At 44.1% G+C, this 26,435-nt stretch overlaps 1 protein-coding gene across 3 annotated transcripts in view; it reads left to right on the top strand.

The window, feature by feature from the left end:
- LOC140212134 (uncharacterized) overlaps positions 1-26,435 on the top strand; it is a 143,150-nt gene that overhangs the window by 92,988 nt on the left and 23,727 nt on the right. For 2 of the 3 annotated variants that reach the window (XM_072282733.1, XM_072282732.1), the window contains 6 exons: positions 9,314-9,355; positions 11,451-11,582; positions 20,542-20,615; positions 22,070-22,154; positions 23,626-23,687; positions 25,730-25,794. In XM_072282733.1, coding sequence (XP_072138834.1) covers positions 9,314-9,355; positions 11,451-11,582; positions 20,542-20,615; positions 22,070-22,154; positions 23,626-23,687; positions 25,730-25,794 — 460 coding nt within the window. The remainder of the gene's footprint in view (positions 1-9,313; positions 9,356-11,450; positions 11,583-20,541; positions 20,616-22,069; positions 22,155-23,625; positions 23,688-25,729; positions 25,795-26,435) is intronic. The other variant, XR_011889652.1, reaches the window with a different exon arrangement.

Raw genomic sequence — 26,435 nt, 5'->3', positions numbered from 1 at the left:
GGTCTGCAAGGGGGAGGTTCTATTTCGATGTTCATTTCGTTGCCATCCCCATTCTGCAGATGAACCTCAATAGTGGATACAGTACTTCCTGATACCTCTCACCCCACTCTGGACGTTCAGTGATGCCCCTTCACCCCAACACTGGACACTCATTGCAACACTCCGATTGTCTCTGTCATCACTAGCTCTGAAGTTTTTTCTGTCATCCTCTCTGATTTAAATCCCTAGTTTAAGATGCATGTTACAACCTACCTCAGACCAGGCTGGCAGTCGCATTCCTCCTCGTGGCCCAGAAATTTTACTTTGAGGTCGTGTAAATCTTTTGGTTTACCCTGTTGCTGATTAAGTTTACATTGTGGTTATGTTCACAAAGGTTGGCATAGCCAGGGTAAGTAGTGGGGATTAGCTCCCACCACCTATTAAATGCTCCCAATAGTGTGCATCTCAAATAGCCATGGACAACCAAGTTATGCTCCTGGCCTTCACATATGTCTTAGCTACTAGGCCTAGTGGAACCATTTCTACTGCCAAGAGAAAGGGCAAAGGCAGGTTACTGGAGCCGTAAAACTAGTTGCTTCAGGCAGATGGGACTCATCAGCCTTAGTTGGTAGCTCCTCGAGGAAAAGGAGAATGGATCTCAAACCTCTGTTGCCTTGTGGCTATACCCATTCACAGGGAAGGCTTTGGGAGTAAACCCCAAGGAAAATTCTGGAGCTGGAGTCACTATGACAGTCCTACGTTGAGATCGATGCTGACTGGCAACTCCTGCGATGGCACTGATACCGAACTCTTTTGATCTCTGCCATCCCTCTCAGCTGCTTGGAGAGGGGGAGCCTGTGACATGGACACGAGCTTATTCTCCATGTCATACTGCCCTGGCCAGTGTGGCTTACATGTCATGTAAACAGCTGGGACACAATGTCCATGGTCCACCCCAACTGACAGAGGGCTTCCTACGAGGGGTGATTGATAAGTTCATGGCCTAAGGTAGACAGAGTCAATTTTAGAAAACCTAGCACATTTACTTTTCCTACATTTACATACTTAGTCCAGTGGTCATGGGGCATACGGATCCCTTCTTTGTAGAAGTCGGCGTCTTGGACCTCCAGAAAGTGGTCCACAGCATGGGGTGATTGATAAGTTCGTGGCCTAAGGTAGAAGAAGGAGTTATTAACTTCAAACATTCTGCATTTTCACTCAAGGAGTTAAACTGCACGTGCATGTAACAAGAGCGTACAAGTGCAGCAGGCAGTGAAAAAAGCTACTGGCATGCTGGCCTTCATAACAAGGGGAATTGAGTATAGGAGCAAAGAGGTCCTTCTGCAGCTGTACAGGGCCCTGGTGAGACCACACCTGGAGTACTGTGTGCAGTTTTGGTCTCCAAATTTGAGGAAGGACATTCTTGCTATTGAGGGAGTGCAGCGTAGGTTCAGAAGGTTAGTTCCCAGGATGGCGGGGCTGTCATATGTCGAAAGATTGGAGCGACTGGGCTTGTATACTCTAGAATTTAGAAGGCTGAGAGGGGATCTTATTGAAACATATAAAATTATTAAGGGATTGGACACGCTGCAGGCAGGAAGCATGTTCCCACTGATGGGTGAGTCCAGAACCAGAGGCCACAGTTTAAGAATTAGGGGTAGGCCATTTAGAATGGAGTTGAGGAAAAACTTTTTCACCCAGAGAGTGGTGGACGTATGGAATGCTCTGCCCCAGAAGGCTGTGGAGGCCAAGTCTCTGGATGCTTTCAAAAAAGAGATGGATAGAGCTCTTAAAGATAGCAGAATCAAAGGTTATGGGGATAGGGCAGGAACTGGATACTGATAGTGGATGATCAGCCATGATCACAGTGAATGGCGGTGCTGGCTCAAAGGGCCGAATGGCTTACTCCTGCACCTATTGTCTATTGTCTATTGTTTAACTCATCCCCTTCTACCTTAGGCCACAAACTTATCAATTACCCCTGCTGTGGACCACTTCTACAAAGAAGGGGTTCGTATGCTCCATGACCACTGGACTAAGTGTGTACATGTAGGAGGGGACTATGTTGAATAATAAATGTGCTAGGTTCTCTAAAATTGATTCCTTCTACCTTAGGCCACGAGCTTATCAATCACCCCTCGTATGTTCATAACTGGGGTTCAGTGAGCAGGATTGGCTTTGGTGCATGTCTTGTGAACATCAGTGTGCCACTGCCTCTGGAAGGAAAATAAGAGGAATTAACTGTGAGTTATTGAAGAGAATTCTTTCGGGGTTTTCATTGGTGGTGGAGTAAGTTGATTTACATAATTAGAAAATATCAGACAGTTTTGAAATCAGGTTATAGCTTCAGGCATAGCTAGACAAATGTAATCCTTCATCTGGTGTGGGACGGTGGGTGGAGTTGCAGTATGCAAGACACATTTTTCATTGTTCCTTGGTATATGTGATAAAGTAAACCAATTTACCAATTCTTACAAACTCTGCTCAAAATTGGTGGCTACATCGCAGGAAGAGCCCTCCCTGCCACTGAGCACATTTACGTGGAGCGCTGCCACAGGAAAGCAGCATCCATCATCAACAACCCCCACCATACAGACCATACTCTCTTCTCACTGCTGCCATTGGGAAGGAGGTACAGGAGCCTTGGGTCCCACACCACCAGGTTCCGGAACAGTAATTAACTTTCAACCATCCGGCTCCTGAAACATTGTGGATAGCCTCACTCCCCTCAACTTTGAACTAATCACTAAACACAACCTACAGACTCACTTTCACGGACTCCACAACTCATGTTCTCAATATAATTTTTCTACGTACTCTATCTCTCTATTTATTTGTTAATTATTTGTCTTCTTTTGCACATTTGTTGCTTGTCAATCTTTGTATGTAGTTTTCCATTGATTCTATTGTACGTCATCTACTGTGAAAGCCTGCAAGCAAATGAATCTCAAGGTAGTTTATGGTGTTGTACTGTATACATACTTCAACAATAAATTTACTTTGAACTTTGAAATATGCTCCTGGTCTGGCACTGAAAAATAGGAGCAAATCACACAAAATGCTGGGGGATCTTCTGCAGAATCTCTTGTGTTTATGGCTTGAAGTAAGAGTTGCAGGTTTGTTTCGTGAGTAGGAGATGTTGCAATGTTTACAGCTAACTGCCGATTCTGTGGCTTGGCTGGATTTGGAAAATGACTGCTCATAGATCCAGTGGCTGGAGCCCAGGGGAGTTACAAGCAAAGGCCAATCAATTGTGGAACGCGGTGATTGCACATTGACTGGAGCTGCACGCATTGACTGGAACACCACACTGCTCACGGGCTGAAAAGTCAGTGCTCATGGGGCAGAGAGCAGTTCATTACTGTCAGCAAGGGTTCTCTGCAAGGGTTGACGTGTATGGAGCAAGCGAACCTTCACTGAACTCTGCGTGGTTGATAGGATTGATAAACACATCTTTGTCAGTGGTTTGTGAAACAGGTCCATCTGTCCATAATATCCTGAAAAGGGAGGGTGAGCAGCCAGAATTTGTGGTGCATACTGGTACCAACAACATAGGTAGAAAAAGGGAGGAGGTCCTGAAAGTAGAATACAGGGAGTTAGGAAGGAAGCTGAGAAGAAGGACCTCGAAGTTAGTAATCTCAGGACTGCTGCCTATGCCATGTGACAGTGAGGATAGGAATAGAATGAGGAAGTGGATAAATGCATGGCTGAAGAATTGGAGCAGGAGGGCAGGGATTCAGATTTCTGGATCTTTGGGACTTCTGGGGCAGGTTGCACTTGAACCCGAGGGGGACCAATATCTTTGCGGGCAGATTTGCCAGAGCTGTTTGGAGTGGTTTAAACTAATATGGCAGGGAGATGGGGGAACCAGTATGATAGAGACGAGAGTGAGCCAGCAGGTTTACAAGTTGATGATGTAATGTGTAATATGAACATAAGGAAGGACAAGCAGACTGAACAAAGAGTTAAGTTGTACCACAGAGTCAAAGTTCAAAAGGGTGAAGAATACAGGACATCCTTTGAAGGTGAGTGAAGGAATGTTCAGGGGAGATATCAGAGATAGGCCTTTTACACAGAGAGTGCCAGGAATGCACTTGCAGGGGTGGTGTTAGAGGCAGATACATTCGGAATAAAGTGGACGAACTCATAGCGGATTAAAGATTGGTCAGTATGACGTTGTGGGCATCACTGAGTTGTGGCTAAAAGAAGGCCATAGTTGGGAGCTTAACATCAAAGGATGTACTTTGTATCGAAAGGACAGGCAGAAAGGCATAGACAGTGGTGTGGCTCTGTTGGTAAGAGATGGAATTACATGTTTAGAAAGAGGTGACATAGGGTCAGAGAACGTTGAATCTTTGTGAGTGGAGTTAAGAAACCGCAAGGATAAAAAAACCATTATGAGAACCACATGAGCCTCCAAACAGTAGGCAAGATTGGGGTTGGGATTGCAAAGGGAGCTTGAAAAGGCATGTAATAAGGGTAATGACACAATTGTAATGGGAGACTTCAATATGCAAAGGGATTGGGAAAATCAGTTTGGTGTTGGATCGCAAGAGAGAGGATTTGTTGAATGCCTACAAGATGGCTTTTTAGAGCAGCTTGTACTTGAGCCTTCTCTGGGAAAGGCTGTTTTAGATTGGTTGTTGTGTAATAACCCAGATCTTATTAGGGAACCTAATGTAAAGGAACCCTTAGGAGGCAGTGATCATAATGTGATTGAATTCATACTGCAAATTGAGAGGGAGAATTATAAGTTACATGTATTAGTATAGCAGTGAAATAAAGGGAATTACAGATGTATGAGAGAGGTGCTTGCCCAGGTGGATTGGAGGAGGATACTGGCGGGGTGACGGCAGAGCACAAGTGGCTGAAGTTTCTGGGAATAGTTCACAAGGTGAAGGATTGATATGTCCCACAGAAGATGAAGTTCTTAAATGGCAGGTTTAGGTCGCTGTGGCTGACAAGGGGTGTTAAGTTAAGGGCTGCATAAAAGCAAGGAAAAGGCATAAAAGGTAGCAAAAGTGAGTGGGAAGTTGGACAATTGGGAAGTTTTTAAAATCCAACGAAAGGCAACTAAAAAAACTATAAGAAGGAAAATGATGAAATATGAGGGCAAATTAGCCAATAAGATAAAGCAGGATACTAAAAGTTTTTTCACTTATGTAAAGAGTAGAAGAGAGGTGAGAATTGATATTATGCTGGTGAGGTAGTAATGGGGGACAAAGAAATGGCAGCTGAACTTAAAGCGTATTTTGCATCTGTCTACACTGTGGAAGACACTAGCAGTGTGCCAGAGGTCCGTGAGTGTCAGTGAGCAGGAGTGAGTGCCATTGCTATTACAAAGGAAAAAGAACTAGGCAATCTCAAAGGTCTTAAGGTGGATAAGTCACCTGGACCAGGTGGACTACATCCCTGAGTCCTGAGAGAAGTTGCTAAAGAGATAATGGATGCGTTGGTCATGATCTTTCAAGAATCATTTGATTCTGGCATGGTCCCGGAGGACTGGAAGACTGCAAATGTCACTCCACTCTCAAAGAAGGGAGGAAGTCAAAAGAGAGGAAATTATAGGCCAGTTAGTCTAACCTCAGTGGTTGGGGAAGTGTTGGAGTCTATTATTAAGGATGAGGTTTTGGGGTATTAGGAGACTAAAAAAATAAGTCAAAGTCAGCATGATTTCTACAAAGGGAAATCATGCCTTTCAAACCTGTTAGAGTTCTTCAAGGAAGTAACAAGCAGGGTAGACAAAGGAGAAGCAGTGGATGTAATTTACTTGGATTTTCAGAAGGCATTTGATAAGGTGCTACACATGAGGTTGCTTAACAAGGTAAAATCCTATAGTGTTACAGGAAGGATACTGGCCTAGATAGAAGAATGGCTGACAGGCAGGAGGCAGCGAGTGGGAATAAAGGGGGCCTTTTCTGGTTGGCTGCCAGAGATTAGTGGTGTTCCTCAGGGGTCAGTATTGGGACCGCTACTTTTCACATTGTTTGTCAATGATTTGGATAATGGAATTGATGGCTTTCTGGCAAAGTTTGCAGATGATTGGTGGAGACATAGGGGGTGCTAAGGAAGCAATGCAATTGCAGCAGGAGTTATTTGGAAGAATAGGCAAAAAAATGGCAGATGGAATACAGTGTTGGGAAATGTATGATAATGCATTTTGGTAAAAGGAACAATAGTGTGGATTATTATCTAAATGGGAAGAATGTTCAAACATCAGAGGTGCAGAGGGACTTGGGAATCCTCGTGCAAGACTCCCAGAAGGTTAATTTACAGGTTGACTCTGTGGTAAAGAAGGCAAAAGCAATGTTGCCATTTATTTCAAGGGAACTAGAATATAAAAACGAGGCGATAATGCTGAGCCTTTATAAGACACTGGTCAGGCCGCACTTGGAATATTGTCAACAGTTTTGGGCTCCATATCTCAGAAAGGATGTGTTGTGATTGGAAAGAGTACAGAGGAGGTTCACAATGATGATTCTGGGAATGAAGAGGTTAACATATGATGAGTGCTTGACGACTTTGGGCCTGTACTCACTGGAATTTAGAAGAATACGGGCAGATCTCATTGAAACCTACCAATTGTTCAAAGGACTAGATAAGGTGGATGTGGTGAGGATGTTTCCTATGGCGAGGGTATCCAGAACTAGAGGGCACAGTGTCAAAATTGAGGGGCAACCTTTTAGAACAGAAGTAAAGAGGGGTCTTTTTTAGCCAGAGAGTCGTGAATCTGTGGAATGCTCTGCCACAGACTGCAGTGGAGGCTAAGTCCTGTGTATATTTAAGGCAGAAGTTGATAGTTTCCTGATTGGTCAGGGTATCAAAGGATATGGTGAGAAGGCAGGTGTATGGGGTTGAGTGGGATCAGGGATCAGCCATGATGGAATGGTGGAGCAGACTTGATGGGCTGAATGGCCTAATTCTGCTCCTGTGTCTAATAGTCATTGGTCCACTGAGTCTGTAGCGATCACAAAACATAAACTTGCCCTTATTTAATTTATCTTATTTATTTAGAGATGCAGCATGGTGATAGGCCCTTCCTGTGCAACGAGCCTGTGCTGCCCAATTACACACATGGGGCCAATTAGCCAACTAACCCCTATGTCTTTGGATGTGGTCACACAAAGAATGTACAAATCCCTTACAGACAAGCGTCGGGAATTGAACCCTGGTTGCTGGCGCTGGAGTAGAATTACACTATCGTGGCACCCCAAGTCTTGTACTAATCCTGTTTCTTTCTGCCTACATTCTCATCACTTGCCTCACCGGCACATGGGGGTAATTTATAATGGCTAATCAATCTACCAACCCGGAGAAGTTTTTAATCTGGGAAGAAATTGCAGCACCCAGGGAGTTCCCATATGGTCACAGAAGAACACGTGAACGCCACACTGTTGGCACCAGAGGTCATCGGTTCTGGCAAAGGGTCTCCAACCTGAAATGTTAGCTCTGGTTTCTTTCCACAGATGCCGCCTATGGACGATTGAACCTGTGTCACTGCAGCTTCTCTGTTAGTTCTGCCACCGGGTCACCTCATTTAGTGGCACCACAATGAGTTCAACCAACACAGAGAGCTGGAGGAGCTCAGTCAGTCAGGCAGCATCTGTGGAGGGGAATAAGCAGTCAACATCACAATTAAGAAGTCATCCTCTCTTCCTGTGCCCACGGGGAATTTCTGTACAGAATTGGCTGTAGTCTGCCAGTTGGATGTAACAATACTTAAAAATGAAAGGCGTATGATGTTCGCCAGCCCATCTGTTTAAACTAATGAGCTAGAAATGGATTTGTTACAGTACAGATGGTCCTATTCTCCCGTTGGAACCTTTGCTTGTGACAGCTCATCAGTCTGAGATGTCTCCTCTTAGATCATCCTTTCTGACTCCCAGTGTAGTCACTGAGAGGAGGATGCAGAGGGAACAGGGCTGAATCAGAATCAGTTTTATTATCGTATGTCATGAAATGTGTTGTTGTGTGGTAGCAGTACAGTGCAATATGTAAAATGTGCTATACATTATAATAGGAAGTATGTATAAAATTAAATTAGTGCAAAAAGAGAGAAAAAGTAGTTGAAGGGTTCATTGTCTATTCAGAACTCTCATGGCAGAGTGGAAAAAGCTATTCCTAAAGCGCTGAGTTGTGCCTTGGGGCTCCTGTGCCTCATCCCTGATGGTAGTAATGAGAAGAGAGCACGTTCTGGGTGGTGGGTATCCTTCATGATGGATCCCGCCATTTTGAGACATCACCTTTTGCAGATGTCCTTGATGGTGGGAAGACTAGTGTCTATAATCAAGATGGCTGAGTTTGCAACTCACTTCAGCTTTTTCCGATCCTTTGCAGTGGGCTCGTGTGAATCCTACCTTCATCTGGTGGGTCCATTGTTTGAGCAGACTCTGGGGGTTTCACACTCATTCATTTTCTCTTGCTAAAGACCATCACGGAGCCTGTTGTGCAGGGCTTGGGCATCTTTGGCATCCTGTCCATTCTCAGCAAGTTTGGACTATGATCAGTTTAAGCTATGGGGATGCTGAGTACTGGAATGGGGGTGGCTGATATTTGGTGAGATGGAGTGAGGGGGAAGTCTGACGACCGTGTAGCATCCAGTGGTGAACAGTAATAAGCAACTCCCCTGACTCCTCTCCCAAAAGTTAATCCTGAGGCTCATTCATCTATCCTGAACTCCAGAGCTGACCTTCCTAATCCCACACGGAGAGAAACCATACGCCTGGAGGTTAAAATGTTTAACATGGAACAGTACAACACAATTGTGCCAAATTAATTAAATGCCAAACTATACTAGTCCCTTTCTGCCAGATGGAATCAAAGACCCTCTCAGATGCCTCTACTTGCCTCCATTGCCTCCCCTAGCAGTGCTTTCCAGGTACCCACCACTCTCTATTTTTAAAAAACTTCCTCGCACGTTTACCCCCTCTCAGCTTAAATGAGAATCTGCATCTTCTTTCTTAGCTGAACAACAAAATAAAACGATCCATAGCTTTAGTGCTACACAACTCAGGTGGTAAATCCTTTGTTCCCTATGGTGGTGGAGATTAAAGATTTGAGGAGCCCTTTCACACAAGTCTTGCTGAGTAAAAGCTGTCAATAGGGGCACCACAAACCACTGGGCTTTACTGGGAGGCTAGAAAAGGTAAGAGAAAATGCTGGCAGACACTGTGTGGAGCAGAGCCTTACTTGCCTGATGACCAGTCAGAATTCCACAGCACTCTGCAAATCAAGACTTTGCTGTTGTGATCTGGCAAATTATTGCTCCAAACTACTCAGAGGTGTTTTTTTTTTGACAATTCTGCATTTTAATTGTGTAACTTTCTCTCTCCAGGAGTTGGAAGAGGCCAACTTAAACAAACCAGGGGAAATAAAGGTAAGTGTGGGATGAGCAGAAATATTTTATTGTCACTCATTGACTTTGCTGACTTTCTCTGTCCACATATATGCATGTGTGCACACGTGTGTCTGTGTGCACGTGTGTGCGTGTATATACATCTTTGTGTGCACATTGGTTGGTAGGAGTTAACACTGGGTTGGGTGACCTGCTTCTGACTTGCAACCATGCTTCCTTTGAAGATAACCAGCCTGAGCCATTAAATGCCCCATCTCCTGGTAATACATTGAAACGCTTAAACCAAAACTCACGTTGGTGGGATGTTAATTTACGCACGTGAAAAAATTCCTCTTAGAAAGAATGTAGTAAGTGAACCACACTGCTACACATTAACTAAGGGAAAGTGTTGGTTTGAAATGTGTTACCCACCAGCAACAGCTTGAATTCCATTAACAATAGAAATAAATTTCAGACCTGCGTTATGATGAACATGGTTAATGAAGGATCTTCTCCGAGATCATCACCAGACATTATACTGGATTCGAGTGATTGCATTACTACCTATGATGGCTGATGCAGACATATTGAGTAACTAGTCTTACTGACCAAGAATGAATTTGCGAGCAATTCCAGCCAAAAGGTACAGAAGGAGACCATTTGGTCCATTGTATCCGTGTCAGCTCTTTGGGAATCTGCTCTAATTAGTTCCAAAGGCCTCTTCTTTTGGCCTGACAGATTTTTCTTTTAAGTTTCCCAGAGTGGAATTTCACATTCTGCATTTTGTAATCATTATAGAACATAGAATAGTACAGCACAGTACAGGCCCTTCGGCCCACATTGTTGTGCTGACCCTCAAACCCTGCCTCCCATATAACCCCCCACCTTAAATTCCTCCATATACCTGTCTAATATTCTCTTAAATTTCATTAGTGTATCTGCCTCCACCACTGATTCAGGCAGGGTATTCCACGCACCAACCACTCTATGAGTAAAAAACCTTCCTCTGATATCCCCCTTGAACTTCCCACCCCTTACCTTAAAGCTATGTCCCCTTGTATTGAGCAGTGGTGCCCTGGGGAAGAGGTGCTGGCTATCCACTCTATCTATTCCTCTTAATATCTTGTATACCTCTATCATGTCTCCTCTCATCCTCCTTCTCTCCAAAGAGTAAAGCCCTAGCTCCCTTAATCTCTGATCATAATGCATACTCTCCAAACCAGGCAGCATCCTGGTAAATCTCCTCTGTACCCTTTCCAATGCTTCCACATCCTTCCTATAGTGAGGCGACCAGAACTGGACACAGTATGTTGGAAATGTTGGAATATCTAGAGATGAATTGGTTTCTGATGGTGGGGTCAGAGTGATAGGCAGTAACCAGGCTATGACTGGCACAAAAGAAACAAAATGAGAAATTCCTTATGTGACAAGGTGCTGGTTGTCTAAAAAAGCAATGGAACTAGAATGGATAGCAACTTCCAAGTGGAACTAGATACGTCATTGAAATGAAAGGATTTTGCAGGACAGCAGGGGAAACCTCTTCACTCAGAGGGTGGTGAGAGTGTGAAATGAGCTGCTCGCGGTAGTGGTGGATGCAGGTTCAAGAAATTTGGACAGGCACACGAATGGAAGGGATATGGAGGGCTATAGTCCGTGTGCAGGTCAACGGGACTAGGCAGGGCAATAGTAATGGACTAGATGGGCCGAAAGTCCTGTTTCTGTGCTGTAATTTTCTGTGACTGTATGATATTGAATAATGGCAGAATGTTCTCCAGATATGCAGTGTATTTACAGTCAGGCAGCATGTGTGCAGGCCTTTCGGCTCCCTGTACCTGCACTGACTATCTGCTCTATTCCCATTCAACATGCACACACTAGGGACAACTTATAGCAGCCAATCAATCCACGGAACTGGACATCTTTGGGGTGTGAGAGGAAACTAGAACATCCAGAGCAATCCAGACGGTCACAGGCAAAAGGTGCAAGCTCTATACGGACAGTGCCCAAGGTCAGAATTGAACCCGTGTGTCTGTGGGCTGTGAGGCAGCGGCTCTACCCGCTGTGCCACCTTCCCTCCAGCGTGTGACTCCGTGTTCATGGCCCTACCCAAGTGTCACGCTGTGGCTTTCCCTTGCAGGCCTCTCTGGAGGAAGTGGACAGCGAGCTCTTTCAGGTGCGGGAGGAGCTTCAGAAGGTGTGGGACATGCTGCATATGCGGAACAGCGAGCTGGAGGAGCAGCATCAGGAGCTGGAGTCCGCGCGAGGACAGGTCAGAGGCACACGTTGCAGAGTTGGGGGGGGGGAACATCAAAAACAGGAAGGAAAGGAGGCTATTTAACCCTCAATTCCCATTTCACCATCCAACTAGCCTGAAACTGATCATAAGGAGTATCAATATGGTGAATGCACATAGCTTTCTTCTTAATTTAAATTAAAGGCATCTGTTAGTCTTGCGAGACCATGGACCTGCGCCTGGAAAGTCTTCACTCTCCAGGGCGCAGGCCTGGGCAAGGTTGTATGGAAGACCAGCAGTTGCCCATGCTGCAAGTCTCCCCTCTCCACGACACCGATGTTGTCCAAGGGAAGGGCATTAGGACCCATACAGCTTGACACCGATGTCATCACAGAGCAACGTGTGATTAAGTGCCTTGCTCAAAGACAAAACACGTTGCCTCGGCTGGGGCTCGAACTCACGACCTTCAGGTCGCTAGTCCAATGCCTTAATCACTTGGCCACATGCCCACACAAATAATTTTCTTATTTCTTATAAATAATTCTCTTTCTTCCTAGAACTTGGGTATTAAGAACTAGATGACAAAGATTGAAGGGGAGAGGGGAAAGATTTAAGAGGAACTTGAGGAGCAGCTTTTTTTTTCACACACGAGGTGTGATAACTACATGGAATGAGCTGCCAGAAGAAATGGTTGAGGCACGTACAATAGCAACTTTTAAAAGACAGTTAGTTCCTTAAAGTTATCATAGCCGGGGAGGTAGTGGGGATAAGCTCCTATCAAATGCTACACTGCCTATTAATTTATCTCAATGGCATTCGTCTCAAAAAGCCTCCGACAACCAAGGCCAGCTCCCGGGCCAGCTTAGTGACTAAGCCCAGTGGGACTGTTTCTACTGACAGGAGAAGGGGCAAAGGCGGGTTGCAGGTGCTCTAAACCATTCGCTTCAGGCAGGTTGGCAGCTCACTTAGGAGAAGGAAACTCTGATTTCAAACCTCCGCTACCTTGCAGCTATACCCAATCATAGGGAAGGCTTTGGGAGTAAACCTCAAGGAAAGAATCTAGAGCTTCAGTCCCTCAGGAAGTCCTATGTTGAGTTCAACATTGATTACCAACTCCTACAACGCTGCCGGGGCCAAACTGTATTGGTCTCCACCACTCCTTTGGATTCATCAGCTGGGTGGAGAGGGGAAGTCTGCTGCTTGGGCAACAGCTTGCTCTCCACATCACAGTGCCCTGGTTTGCATACTGGCTTGAGTATCACGTAGACAGCTAGGACACAATATCCATAGGTGACACCGACCAGCTGGAGGTCCTAAACTTTACACTTTATTGTCGCCAAACAATTGGTACTAGAACGTACAATCATCACAGCAATATTTGATTCTGCGCTTCACACTCCCTGGAGTACAAATATTAAATATTAAAAATAGTTAAATTTCGTAAATATTAAAAATTTAAATTATAAATCATAAATAGAAAATAGGAAAATGGGAAGTAAGGTAGTGCAAAAAAAAAAACCGAGCGGCAGGTCCGGATATTGGGAGGGTATGGCCCAGATCCGGGTCAGGATCCGTTCAGCAGTCTTATCACAGTTGGAAGGAAGCTTTTTCCAAATCTGGCCGTACGAGTCTTCAAGCTCCTGAGCCTTCTCCCAGAGGGAAGAGGGACAAAAAGTGTGTTGGCTGGGTGGGTCGTGTCCTTGATTATCCTGGCAGCGCTGGTCCGACAGTGTGCGGTGTAAAGTGAGTCCACGGACGTAAGGTTGGTTTGTGTGATGTGCTGCGCCGTGTTCACGATCTTCTGCAGCTTCTTTCAGTCTTGGACAGGACAACTTCCATACCAGGTTGTGATGCACCCTAGGAGAATGCTTTCTACGGTGCATCTATAAAAATTAGTGAGGGTTTTAGGGGACAGGCCAAATTTCTTTAGTTTTCTCAGGAAGTAAAGGCGCTGGTGGGCCTTCTTGGCAGTGAACTCTGCTTGGTTGGACCAAGTCAGGTCATTTGTGATATTGACCCTGAGGAACTTAAAGCTCTTGACCTGTTCCACTTGCGCACCACCAATGTAAATAAAAGACAGATGGACAGGTACCTGAAGTGGAAAGATTTAGAAGGTTATAGACCAAATTCTGACAAATGGGACTTGCTTAGATGGGACATAACGGTCAGCATTGAACCATTGGGCTGAAGGGCCTGTTTCCATGCTGTATTACTCTACAACCGAAATGTTAGTGAGGAATGCAAACTGGAACTATTCCCAGATTTTTAGCAAAACAGTTGAGAATGGTATAGTAAGATATCAAACCTGGGGTCTCATGCCTTGGCTGGTTGCCTCTCCCACAGCTGATATTAAAAGTCTGTGACTCTACCCAAATGTTCTACAACTCTTAATACTTAAAATTCTGTCAAACAGATTTGAAACTTGTGTTATGGGAGTCTCCATCCTTCACTTCCTGAATATACACTCAGTGGCTACTTTATTAGGTACCTCCTAGGGATGTTTGTGGTCTTCTGCTGCTGTAGCCCATCCACTTCAATGTTCAGCGTGTTGGATGCTTAGAGATGCTTTTCTGCACACCACTGTTGTAGCACATTGAGTTACTGTCACCTTCCTGTCAGCTTGAACCTCTTTCTGACCTCCCTCATTAGCAAGGTATTTTTACCCACACACCTGGTGCTCACTAGATGTTTTTTTTTCATTTTTGCATCATTCTCTGTAAATTCTAGAGAATGCTGTGCATGAAAATCCCAGGAGATCTGCAGTTACTGAGAAACTCAAACCACCCCATCTGGCACCAACAATCATTCCATGGTCAAAGTCACTTAGATCACATTTCATCCCCGTTCTGATGTTAGGTCTGAACAACAACGGAACCTCTTGACCATGTCTGCATGCTTTTAGGCATTGAGTTTCTGCCACATGATTGGCTAATTAGATATTTGCATTAACGAGCAGGCGTACCTAATAAAGTGACCACTGAGTGTACATCAAAGGTAGTAAAGATCAACATTCAGATATAGTGTTGCAGCTAAAGAGGACGAGCAGTGTTGGGAAACAAAGTGCAAGGTCCATAATGAGATAGATGGTGAAATCAAGTTCATCTTTAGTGTATGAGAGATCTGTTCAAGTGTCCAGTCTGCTGTTAATAAAACCTCTCAAGTTAGTTTTGGAATTCCTAATGGCTGCAATTCGTAACAATGTTGCAGCCATCGAAAATGGAGATAGTTGGGTATTGGGACAATCAGTAAATCTTGGAGACCATCCTTCATTTAATCACTGAGACTGATTTTATGCATTCAGTTATATGTAACAATCTCTCATTTGGAAAGGTACTGCAGTTTTTTCCCCTCTGCATTGTAAATTGTCTCAGTTTTACGTTGGCTGACTTCACTGAACGGGAACTATCTGTTTTGTGCCACTTTGGGTGACACAATGGTGCAGTAGTTAGTGCCACTACCACAAAGCGCAGATGACCGAAGTTCAGTCCTGACCTCCAGTGTTGTCGGTGCAGGTCTCCCCTTGGGGCTGGGGTTTCCACTCACGTCCTAGTGACGTGTGGGTTGGTTAACTGGACATTATGAACTATGGGTGGGTGGCAGAAGAACCAGGAGGAAGGCGATGGGCACGTGAAGGAGGGTAATAAGGGACGGGAAGGGATTGACTGGATTGCTCAGCGGGCTGAATGGTCTCCTATGCCGGAAGGAAATAATGAAAAATATATACTCCCAACATCCAGTTTATTTGTTAACCCTGTGTTACCAACAACTACTCTTTTTGTTGTAAATAGATTGCATAGATTCAACGAGAGTCTTTCATTACCTTGCACGTTGAAGCATCAAATTATGCAGTGCAATGTGTTGATTGTATCAATGATCTATACAGTTTGAAGATGGGCTGGAGGGAAGCCCAGAAGTGTTGCCATGCTTCCAGCACCAACATAGCTTACTCACAACTTACTAAACCTAACCCGTGCTTTTTTTAGGAATTTGGGAGGAAATCGGAGCACAGTGCTTCTTAATATCGAGGCTCTGTTTCTAAGGCTGCTCTGATCTCTTCCATCAATAATAGCTCTCTCCATCAGGTCTCAGTTCAATGCCAAGACACTGTAGCCAGACTGATCCAAGGTCACATGATGAAAGGTCATCAGTCTAAAGCAGAACACATCAACCCTGCAACCCGAAATACCGACAATTCCTCCCCCCACCCCCCCACCCCCGATGCTGCTCAACCTGCTGAGTTCCTCCAGCAGATTGTTTGATAAATCTGAAACATCGACTCTCTCCCTCTCTCTCTCTCTCTCCCTCCACAAATGCTGCTTGGCTGACTGTGAATTAACAACATTCTCTGTTTTTCATTTCATTTTTATCACTGTTCAATTTGGTAACCGTATGGAGCACTCTTGGAATCCTGTATGCCCTACCCAGGGAAAGTGACCAGAATTGAATGCAGCTCTTTAACCTGGGATCAGATTGGTGTGTTTATCAACTGTAGTGTTATCTTCAACTCTGTTGCTTTCTGCTGCCTTGGGTTACAAGCCTTCAAACCGATTGATAATTGGAGCAAAGTATCGGCTGGAGGGGTGTGGAGAGGTCAGAGGTAGTCTTTTTTATAGAGAGAGTGGTGAGTGCGTGGAACACCCTGCCAGGGGTGGTGGTAGAGGCTGATGCATTAGACGTTTAAGAAACTCTTAGGCACATGGATGATAGAAAAATGGAGGGCTATGTGGGAGGGAAAGGTTAGATTGATTTTAGAGGAGGTTAAAAGGTTGGCACAACATTGTGGGTCAAAGGTGCTGTGCGGTGATGTAATGTTCTGTGTCCTATAACCCTCAAATCACAGTGAAGGCCAATTGACAAACCACTGCCCTGCCAAATTGGCCTTAAAGTGTGAAAGCGTTGATATTGAAGTCGGCTGTTGGATTAACTGCATTGACCACACCCGGGATTAAATAACGTGGGTGTATTAAAACGCAGCAGCTTCATCTCAGCAAACCCTTTTCAAGTTGCTTCAGATGAATAGGAGACAAATTGCACATTGTGGAACAAAGAGCTCCATTGTCGATGAGTCACTTGACAGAACGGTTGATGTTTGCTGTGCTTTTGTGTAAAACGACCTCTCTGACTTCCATGCAAAATGAGACTGTGCATTGATATTGTAGCAGTGCATAAGTGGTCTTACTGATTTCATTTTAGTCACGATGTGAGCTTTTGCGTGATCACCTTAGCTTGTGTTTTATATAACTGCTTATGTTGCATTGATTCGAGGTCTCAGAATCATGTTGGCACATCCGACTGGTTTGTTGCTTGGCCAGCCGTTGAGCCAATGGGGGTTTGTTAGTTTGGTGTGTCTGGAGTTCCTAGCTGAACCTACCTGGCTTTCTGATATGGGCAGTGTACGAGGAAATGATTCCACAATTACTGAGCAACATGATGCTCCTCCAATTCCCTCATTCATAAATGGTTGCAATATGCATCACCATCAGAAAGGGTCAAGTCTCTTGGTCTTAATTTTGTATGTACTCAGTGACTGGATTTCCAACGGAGGCTGACACGGAAATTTTCATGTTGCTTCCCTGTGCAACAAAGATCCCACTAGTTTCCCCTCCAGCAGTCTCATTTCCCTGGCTGAACTTGTTCTTGCCCTGAGCAACTTCTCGTTTGACTCTTCTCGATTGCTGTAAATCAGAGTTGTATCCATGGGCATTCGCCTGGATCTTAGCTACGCCTGACTTTTTGTAGGCTAGATGTAATAGTCCTTGTGCCACTGGAGGTTTGGAACCGCTCCTCAGCTCATTCTCCAGAGTACTGATGATTGTATTAGTGCTGCTTCCTGCACCCATGCAGACATCTCTGTTGTATTACTTCTGCCACTAACTTTCACCCCACACTCAAATTCATTTGGACTACTTATGACCACCGCTTCCCCTGACTTCATCTGCTGGTCATCCTTCAGTAGGGTGACACAGTAGTGTAGTTGTTAGCAGAGCGTTTTACAGCGCCTGCTGTAAGATTGGGATTTAATTCCTGCCACTGTCTGTAAGGCATTTGTACGTTTCTCCCATGATTTCCTCCCACATTCCAAAGACATATGGTTTGGGTTAGTGAGTTGGGGTTAGTATGTTGGCATTGGAAGTGCGGCTAAACCTGTGGGCAGCCCCAGCACAATCCTCACTGATTGGACTTGATACAAATGATACATTTCACTGTATGCATTGTTTGCTATGTGCATTAGGATGGGCGATAAATGCTGGCTTAGCTGGTAATACTCAAATCCTATAAATGATTTTTTTTAAAAAATGTGACAAATAGAGCTAATCTCTAATCTTAAATCTCTAATTTTAAATCTTAAAATTTGAATCTTAAATCCTAAATCTTAAATTTAAATCCGTTCTCTGATCCACCAGTCAGCCACTGGCCCTGTCTCACCATTCCCCTTCTTGTTATACTGACTATCTTCCCTCTCTGCGCTCAGACCTGATGCAGGATTTAAATACAAAACATTGAGAAATCCTTTTTTCCCCCACAGATGCTGCTCAACCCACTGAGTTCTTCCAGCAGGCTGATTATTACTGAGTTTCCAATTCTCCTCTGGGCTGAAGGATTCCAGTAGCTGATCTACATTTTCACCTTCTCTGGGAATTAGTCACTTTGCACTATCACCTCTGTTGTCTGTTTAATATTACAGTAATATTTGTGTAACATTGTAAATATTGTTTGATTAAGCATTCTTTGTCATTTACATAACGCAATGCTGGTGAATGTAAAAGTATGTGAATGGTATACGTCATCACTCCACCACATAGTGGGTGTCTCACTAAACATAAAAATGAAGCTAAACACACATTATCCCCAGTCTCCCATATTTTTCTTTCAATTTGTTTTGTTTTGGAGTTACAAAACACAACAACCTTAGTGGTTATTTAATCTTTCTTGTCTTCCACTCTGGTATAGACTTTGCCTTTCAGTGACAAGGACCTTATCCTAGCATGAGGGGTGACCAGTTATGACTGAAATAAGGGGAAATTTCATCACCTCTTGAAATATTGCAGATTCTGGAAATCTGAAAAGAAGACAGAAACTGTAGAAATGTTCTGCTGGTCAGGCAGCATCTGTGGAGAGAAGCAAAAGCTGATATTTCAGGGCAATTATCTTTTATGGGGACAAGACGAACTGTTCTTCTGTGCTCTCCCCTCTCCCCATGTATTAAAAACCTGATTTCTTTTCTCTCTAACCTCTCCCAGTTCCAATTTTTTTCTCCACAGATGCTGCTTGACCTGCAACAAATTTCTAGAATTTGCTATTGACATTTATGGATTTGCACCATCTGCAAATTTATTTGGTTAACTCCCCCCGCCCAACCTGTCACTGAAAGTCAAAGCAAACAAGCCTCGCCCTACACAACGAGTGATAACCACAGGCTGGACTGTGTCTACTCAGCAGTCACAAATGGAAATTTATCTAATCCATGGAGAGGTACATGGACAGGAAAGGGTTAGTCTTGATGAAAGATCTCAGCCTGAAACATTGACTCGTTATTCCTCTCCATAGATGCTGCCTGATCTGCTGAGTTCCTTCAACATTTTGTGTGTTTTACTCAGGAAAGGGTTAGAAACATGTGGGCCAAACTTGGGTAAAAAAGTCTTCTTTCAGAAGGCCTTTGACAAGGTGCCACATGTGAGGTGGCTTACCAGATTAAGAGCCCGTGGTATTACCGGAAAGTCACTTACATGGTTAGAGCATTGGCTGATTGGTAGGAGTCAGCGAGCGGGAATAAAAGGATCAATGTCTGGTTGGCTGCCAGTGACTAGTGGTTTTCCGCAGGGGTCAGTGTTTGGACCGCTTCTTTTTAAGCTGTATATCAGATTATATTTATGGAAAAGGTGGCTTTATTACCAAGTTTGCAGATGATATGAAGATTGTTGGAGAGGCAGGTAGGCTGCAGAAGGACGTAGGCACTTTAGGAGAATGGGCTCGAAAGTGGCAAGTGAAATACAATGTTGGAAAATGCATGGTCATGCACTTTATTAGTAGAAATAAACATGCAGACTATTTTCTAAACAGAGAGAAAATCCAAAAATCTGAGAAGCAAAAGGATTTGGGAGTCCGTGTGCAGAGCTTGTAGGTGGAGTCGGTGGTGAGGAAGGCAAATGCAATGTTGGCATTCATTTCAAAAGGTCTTGAATACAAGAGCAGGGATGTGATGCTGAGGCTTTATAAGGCACTGGTGAGGCCTCACATTGAGTATTGTGAACAGTGTTGGGCTCCTCATCTAAGAAAAGATATACTGGCATTGGAGAGGGTCCAGAGGAGGTTCACAAGGATGATTCCAGGAATGAAAGGGTTATCATGCGAGGAGCATTTGATGGCTCTGGGTCTGTACTCACTGCAATTTAGAAGGATGAGGGTGAATCTCATTGAAACCTTTTGAATGTTGAAAGGCCTAGTCAGAGTAGATGTGGAAAGGATGCTTCCCATAGTGGAGGAGTCTAGGACAAGAGGGCACAGCCTAAGGATAAAGGAGTGTCCATTTAAAACAGAGATGTGGTGAAATTTCTTTAGCTAGAGGGTGGTGAATTTGTGGAACTTGTTACCCCAGGCAGCTGTGGAGGTCAGGTTGTTGCATGCATTTAAGGCACAGATGAATAGGTTCTTGGTTGGACACGGCATCAAAGGTTATGAGGAGAAGGCTGGGGAGTGGGGATGAGGAGGAGAGAAAAGGATCAGGCATGATAGAGTAGCAGAGCCAAATGGGCCTAATTCTGCTCCTATGTCTTATGGTCTTACAGTCTTATGGTCTAAATAGGAATGGCTTATCTTGATAGGCATGGGCAGTTGGACCGAAAGGCCTTTTTCAGTGCTGTATAACTCTCTGACTGTAATTCGCCAACTTCACGTTGGTAGCCCTATACAGCGCAGGACTAAAGATCCAAGCATATGCTGGTATTATCTTCGCCTGCCCTCTCCCAAGCTGACAGTGAGTTCTTTTGCCCTGCAGTTCACTGAATGCAACTCGGAAAACCAGAGACTGGAAAACCTGGTCACCACGTTGAAGCAGCAAGTGACAGAGAAGTAAGTCGAGTGAATCATTCACTCGTCATCTGATGGAGAGCGTGCTGGGGTTGCAAGTAAAGGTCATGCTTCATGCTTGCCTGCGTGTGGCACTTATCCTTTGATTTTAGTGGGATTAACAAAGGCAGACCCGAACTGGGTTGATCACGGATCAGAGAGAAGTAATGCTTTTTTTTCCTGGTAAGGGCTACATTAGAAAATGTCTCCCATAATGTCACTGCGTGAATCAGTGCAGCTTGGTCGCAAAAATCAATATTGCAGGATTAGCAATAGTTGAGTGATGTACATGATTTTAAAGTCATTCTGTTTCTCTGAGCTCAGACTGACTAGCAGAGGCTGATGTTAACAAAACAGATACAAATTCTGTTTAGCCAGCTGGATTAGTTCTGTGAGCTGGGTTTGAGGTTGCCAACTTGGAGGCTGTGGGTACAAGCACTACAGTTGATGGGCAGCTGAAAGCTTCAGGTTCAGTGGACTTTAACATGGGTTATTGTGTCCATTTCCCTGCCCTCTCTGTCATTGGGACTTGCTCTAAATCTCCAGTTAATTATCCTGAGTACTGGAGCAAGCAAAGGGATTGGTGGGGAAGGACCACAGTACAGGGTTCTTCCACAATTGGACAGGGAGGGGCTAGGTTGGGTGAGGAAGCCCCTCAGTTATTGTGGTGGTGTACCACCCAGTGGACCACAAATGACAACGATATGATTGGTGTTAAACAATGTAATTTAACACTAAACACATTATCTATGACTTAAGAATGAAAATGCATTGAAAAGAAAATAGGGTTAAAATATAAGGATCATTCAATGGCTCTGGGCCTGTACTCACTGACATTTAGAAGAATGAAAGGCCTAGATAGAGTGGACATGGAGAGGATGATCCTATAGAGGAAGAGTCTAGGACTAGAGGGCACAGCCTCAAAATAAGGGGACAATGTTTTAGAGCAGAGATGACGAGAAATTTATTTTGCCAGATTGCGGAGAATTCATGGAATTCACTGCCACAGATTGCTGTGGAGGCCAAGTCATTGGGTATGTTTAAAAAAAGGGGCTGATAGGTTCTTGAGTAGTAGGGGTATCACAGGTTACAGGGAGAAGGCAAGAGAATGGTGTTGAGACGGATAATAAATCAGCTGTGATGGAATGGTGGAGCAAACTCAATGGCCCAAATGGCCTAATTCTGCTCCTGTCCCTTATGGTCTTATGGTCATGTGGCATTGCGTGGTTTATTCTTGCAAATACTTATTATGAATGAAGTTAATTTGGTTAAAACAACAGCAACCAGGATAGAAATTTTCAAGAGAGCTTTAAAAGAAGCATTGGCTTTCAATGTCTTTGAACCCTCTTATTAATATTAAATATATTTGGGTGGCATAATAGGCCATGTGATGAAACCTCATAAGATTTGGATGTTGCTTTAGGGTATTTTACTGAAGTTTGTCTCTGTGGCTCCAGGGAGCACACACTTCGACAGCTTGAAAGGCTCAGACGAACGGAGAAGACTGAATTCGAAATAAAGATTTCGGCAATGGAATTAAAGGTTTGTTACATTTTTACCTTGGTTTTCCCCACACATTGTCACTAATCACCGTCCCGTCTCTGGCTGTTCTGACTCCCACTGTGGTTTCGGGCAGGGAGTAGTGACTGTCCTTGCCTCCTTCCCCTTACCTCACCTTCGCATTCTGCTCTCTGCCCCTTCCTTTCTGATCCTGATGAAGAGTCTTGACCCAAAACGTCAACTGTTTATTCCCTTCCATAGATGCTGCCTGACTGGCTGAGTTCTTCCAGTACTTGTATATATTGCTCAAGGTTTAAAAGATCAATGAGATCAGCTCTATTTGCCGTGTGTACGTTGAAACATACAGTGAAATGTGGCTTTGCAGTCAAATCAAATCAGGCAGGATTAGGCTGGGCAGACCACAAGCGTCAGCATGCTTCTGGCACCAACATAGCATACCCACAACTCCCTAAGCCTAACACGTAGGTCTCTGGAATTTGGGAGGAAACTAGAGCACCAAGAGGAAACCTACGTGGTCATGGGGAGAACTCCTTACAGACAGTGGCAGGAATCGAACCCTGATCTTATAGCTGGTGCTATAAAGCAGTTGCACAAATGCTACATTTCTCTGCTGACTCGCATGGTATTTCCAGCGCCTGCAGCATCCCCTGTGTTTGTGACTGGTCTTCTCACTGCAGTGTGGGAACCACAACAGTTCGCAGCCCAGCCCCACTCTTGACCTTGACAGACACTGCCTGGAGTTAGGAGTGTTCTTTGAGTTTCCGGGTAAAAGCATGGAGAATTATAAAGAGGTATTGTGGGGATCAGGTAACATTATTTTCCAGGGGACATAAGCACTTCAAAGGAGGTTAATAATTCCCTAATACCCTCCAAGATCTTTGCTCCTGTAATTTAGGACTCGATTATCTCAGAACTTAACCTCTGCACTATTGGCCACCTTGCCTTTAACTGCTTAGATCCCAAGTATTTAAATTCCCTCTCTATGGTGGCATGGCAGTTAGCATAAGGTGATTACGGAGCCAGTCATCAGGTTCAGCTCCTGCTGCGGTCTGTAAGGAGCTTGTACATTCTCCCTGTGACAGCTCCAGTTTCCTCCCATGTTCCAGCGACGTTCAGGTTGTCAGTGGGTTAATTGGTTACATGGGTGTAGTTGGGTAGTGTGGGCTTTTTGGGCCTGAAGGGCCTGTTTCTCCGAATGAACTTCTATCCCACTCTGAATTCATTCTGTAAGGAAGGTCTCTAATACCTACCCCGGCACCCAAATTTTTGATCATGGGATTTCTCTTCAGTCTCCCATGAAGCTTGTCCAAATGTGCACAAGTGGGACTAGCTTAGGTGTGAATCTTGGTCAATATGGACAAGTTGGGCCAAAGGGCCTGTTTCAGAGCTGTATGACTATGACTCAATGAGCACAGTTAGTTGTTGTTGCTGCTGTTAATGTTATACTTCTAGACCTAGGATGTGTTAGACTGACCTTATTGATCTATTTCAGTTAGCAGAAGTGGAAGTCTTGGGTGAAGTTCAACAAGAGAGCCCAACAGATGAACACGAGAGGTAGGACTTACAGCTGTACCAACACCCTGCTGGCAAAGTACCCAAGCCTGACCCTTAAGCAGAGAGACCAACACTGCAGCCAATTCATACCCAGCAAGGTCCTCATAATGATCATCATTTCACTTATGTATTTTGAGAGAGAAATAATTCCCAGGGCAATAGAGGAGGCTTTCCTGCTCTTCCCTTAAAGATGCTATGGGAGTTTTACACTGGTATCCCCTGAGTTTTTCCCCTGTCTGAAACACAATACTTCTGAGAGTTCTGTACTCCTTCTAGTACCACACTTTGCTTTTTCCTCTCAAGTCTCAGGAGTGAGACCTCAACCCATAATCTGACCCATTATCATTTTTCGTTATGTGCCCTGCCGTATAACGTGGGCGATCATGATCTTTACATGACTGTGATTGTTCTTGGCAAATTTTTCTACAGAGTGGTTTGCCATTGCTGCCTTCTGGGCAGTGCCTTTACAAGATGGGTGACCCCAGTCATTATCAATGGTCTGCAGAGATTGTCTGCCTGGTGTCAGTGGTTGTATAACCAGGACTTGTGATCTGCACCGGCTGCTCATATGACCATACACCACCTCCTCCCATGGCTTCACATGACCCTGATCGGGGGGGCTGAGCAGGTGTTGCACCTTGCCCAAGGGTGACCTGCAGGCTAGCGGAGGCAATGAGTACCTTACACCTCCTTTGGTAGAGATTTATCTCTACCCTGCCATCCCATTATAGTGAATGTAATTCCAGAGTAATTTACGGACTAATTTTCTTTGGAACTTCTTTGGGTCATGGAAACTGAGATGTAAACGTAAACACAGCACACACAAAATGCTAGAGGAACTCAGCAGATCAAGTGCCATCTATGGAGGGATAAAGAGTTCACGTTTTGGGCTGAGACCTTTTATCAGGACTCGGCCTAACGATGCTGCCTGACCTGCTGAGTTCCTCCAGCATTTTGTGTGTGTGTTACTCTGGATTTCCAGAATCTACAGAATCTCTTGTGTTTATAAAAGTAAGCTTTATTTACCAAAGAGTCAATAGTAGGGGCGGCACGGTACCATAGTGGTTAGCATAACGCTTTACAGTACAGGAGACCTGGGTTCAATTCCCGCCTCTGCCTGTAAGGGGTTTGTACATTCTCCCCGTGACCGTGTGGGTTTCCTCTGGGTGCTCTGGTTTCCTCCCACAGTCCAAAGATGTACCAGTTGATAGATTAATTGGTCATTATAAATTGTCATGTGATTGCTGGATGGTGTGGCTTTAAGTGCCAGAAGGGCGAACATTGTGTGTATCTCAATAAATAAATAAATAGTATAATGGGAGCTGTGTGCAGTCTGAATTAATACGTTTATTTTACTGTAGGTGAGGTTTCTCTGACAATATATCATGGTTATTCATTGCTATGCGAGATATGAACTTGCAAGCTGAAAGTATTTAATCCACATCATGTCATTACAATGCCTTTATTAATGTGCATGAAATAATAATGATTGTTTTTGATGTTACAGTGTGAGCATACACAATAAATATGACCATTTTAAATAAACAAATTAAATTAATCATGGGAGGAATCTGATTGGACCTTATTAAGTCTTCACAAAACATAGCTATTAAATAACTGGAACAATAATTGGGCACCCTGGTTTCGAATATCTCATATTCACTTTTGTTTCATGCCCTGCTACTACAGCAGCCAATATTTACTATATTACATTAGGATATGGTATAGTTAGTTAAAAATATTAAAGTTGGAATATAATGTTGGTATCTGTAAAATTAATCTTTATTTGATTAATCCATTTGGTTCACAGGTGTCTTTCATTGAAAGAATTGATGTCTTTGGCCTGTTCAGGCCTATATATGACTCCAGACACAAGGGCAGTAAAGTGCGAAGCCAATCAATTCAAAGAATTGGGGATGTGCAGTAAATGCTGGTCTTACCAGTGATGCCCACATTGATGAGTGAAGTTCTGCTAATAATTTTCTAATCCAGAATTCCCCTCCCCCAGAAGGAACTAATTCCTCAATTCCTCCTTTTTGCAGTTATTCGCTTCAGAGTTGTCATCGTTGTGACTCCCTTCTTGAGAAAATGAATGCCAAAGTGCAAGGTAGCATCCACCCTTCTGTCTGTGGTCTGGCTGTACGAGCTTCATCCTAGCTGGTGCACTTAAGTCACATTCGTTCACTTTGCCACCTGATCTCTCCCTCAAACTCACTTACAGGCTAAAGTCACTACTCACAGAAATGAAAGGCAAAGTCCAAGTACAATTTACTATCAAATTGCATTAGAGTGCCACGGTAGCGTAGCGGTTAGCCTGACGCTATTACAGTTGGGGGCGTTCTGGAGTTCAGAGTTTAATTCCTGCGCCATTCTGTAAAGAGTCTCTGTACACCTTCCCAATGGAATAGATGGGTTTCCACAGGTGTTCTGGTTTCCTCCCACAGTCCAAAGATGTGCTGGTTATTGGTCATTGTAAATTGTCCCATGATTAGGGTTGGTTAATGGGGGTTGTGAGGTTGCTGGGGCAGTGTGTCTCAAAGGGCCAGAAAGGCTCTATCCCTAAATAAGTAAGTAAATAAATAAATACATAGAACTTAAGTTACCATATGCAACCTTGATATTAATTTTCCTGTAGGAAAATGAAGAATTGCAACAGAATTTATGAAAAATATACATTAAAAACTGACAAATAATCAATGTGCAAAAAAGGACGGTGTGCAAATATACAAAAATAATAATCCTGCAGAC

This window comes from Mobula birostris, chromosome 18, assembly GCF_030028105.1.
Source record: "Mobula birostris isolate sMobBir1 chromosome 18, sMobBir1.hap1, whole genome shotgun sequence".
NCBI classification, from domain to species: domain Eukaryota; kingdom Metazoa; phylum Chordata; class Chondrichthyes; order Myliobatiformes; family Myliobatidae; genus Mobula; species Mobula birostris.
The sequence above is the reverse complement of the archived record's forward strand: the minus strand, read 5'-3'. Positions and strand labels throughout refer to the sequence as shown.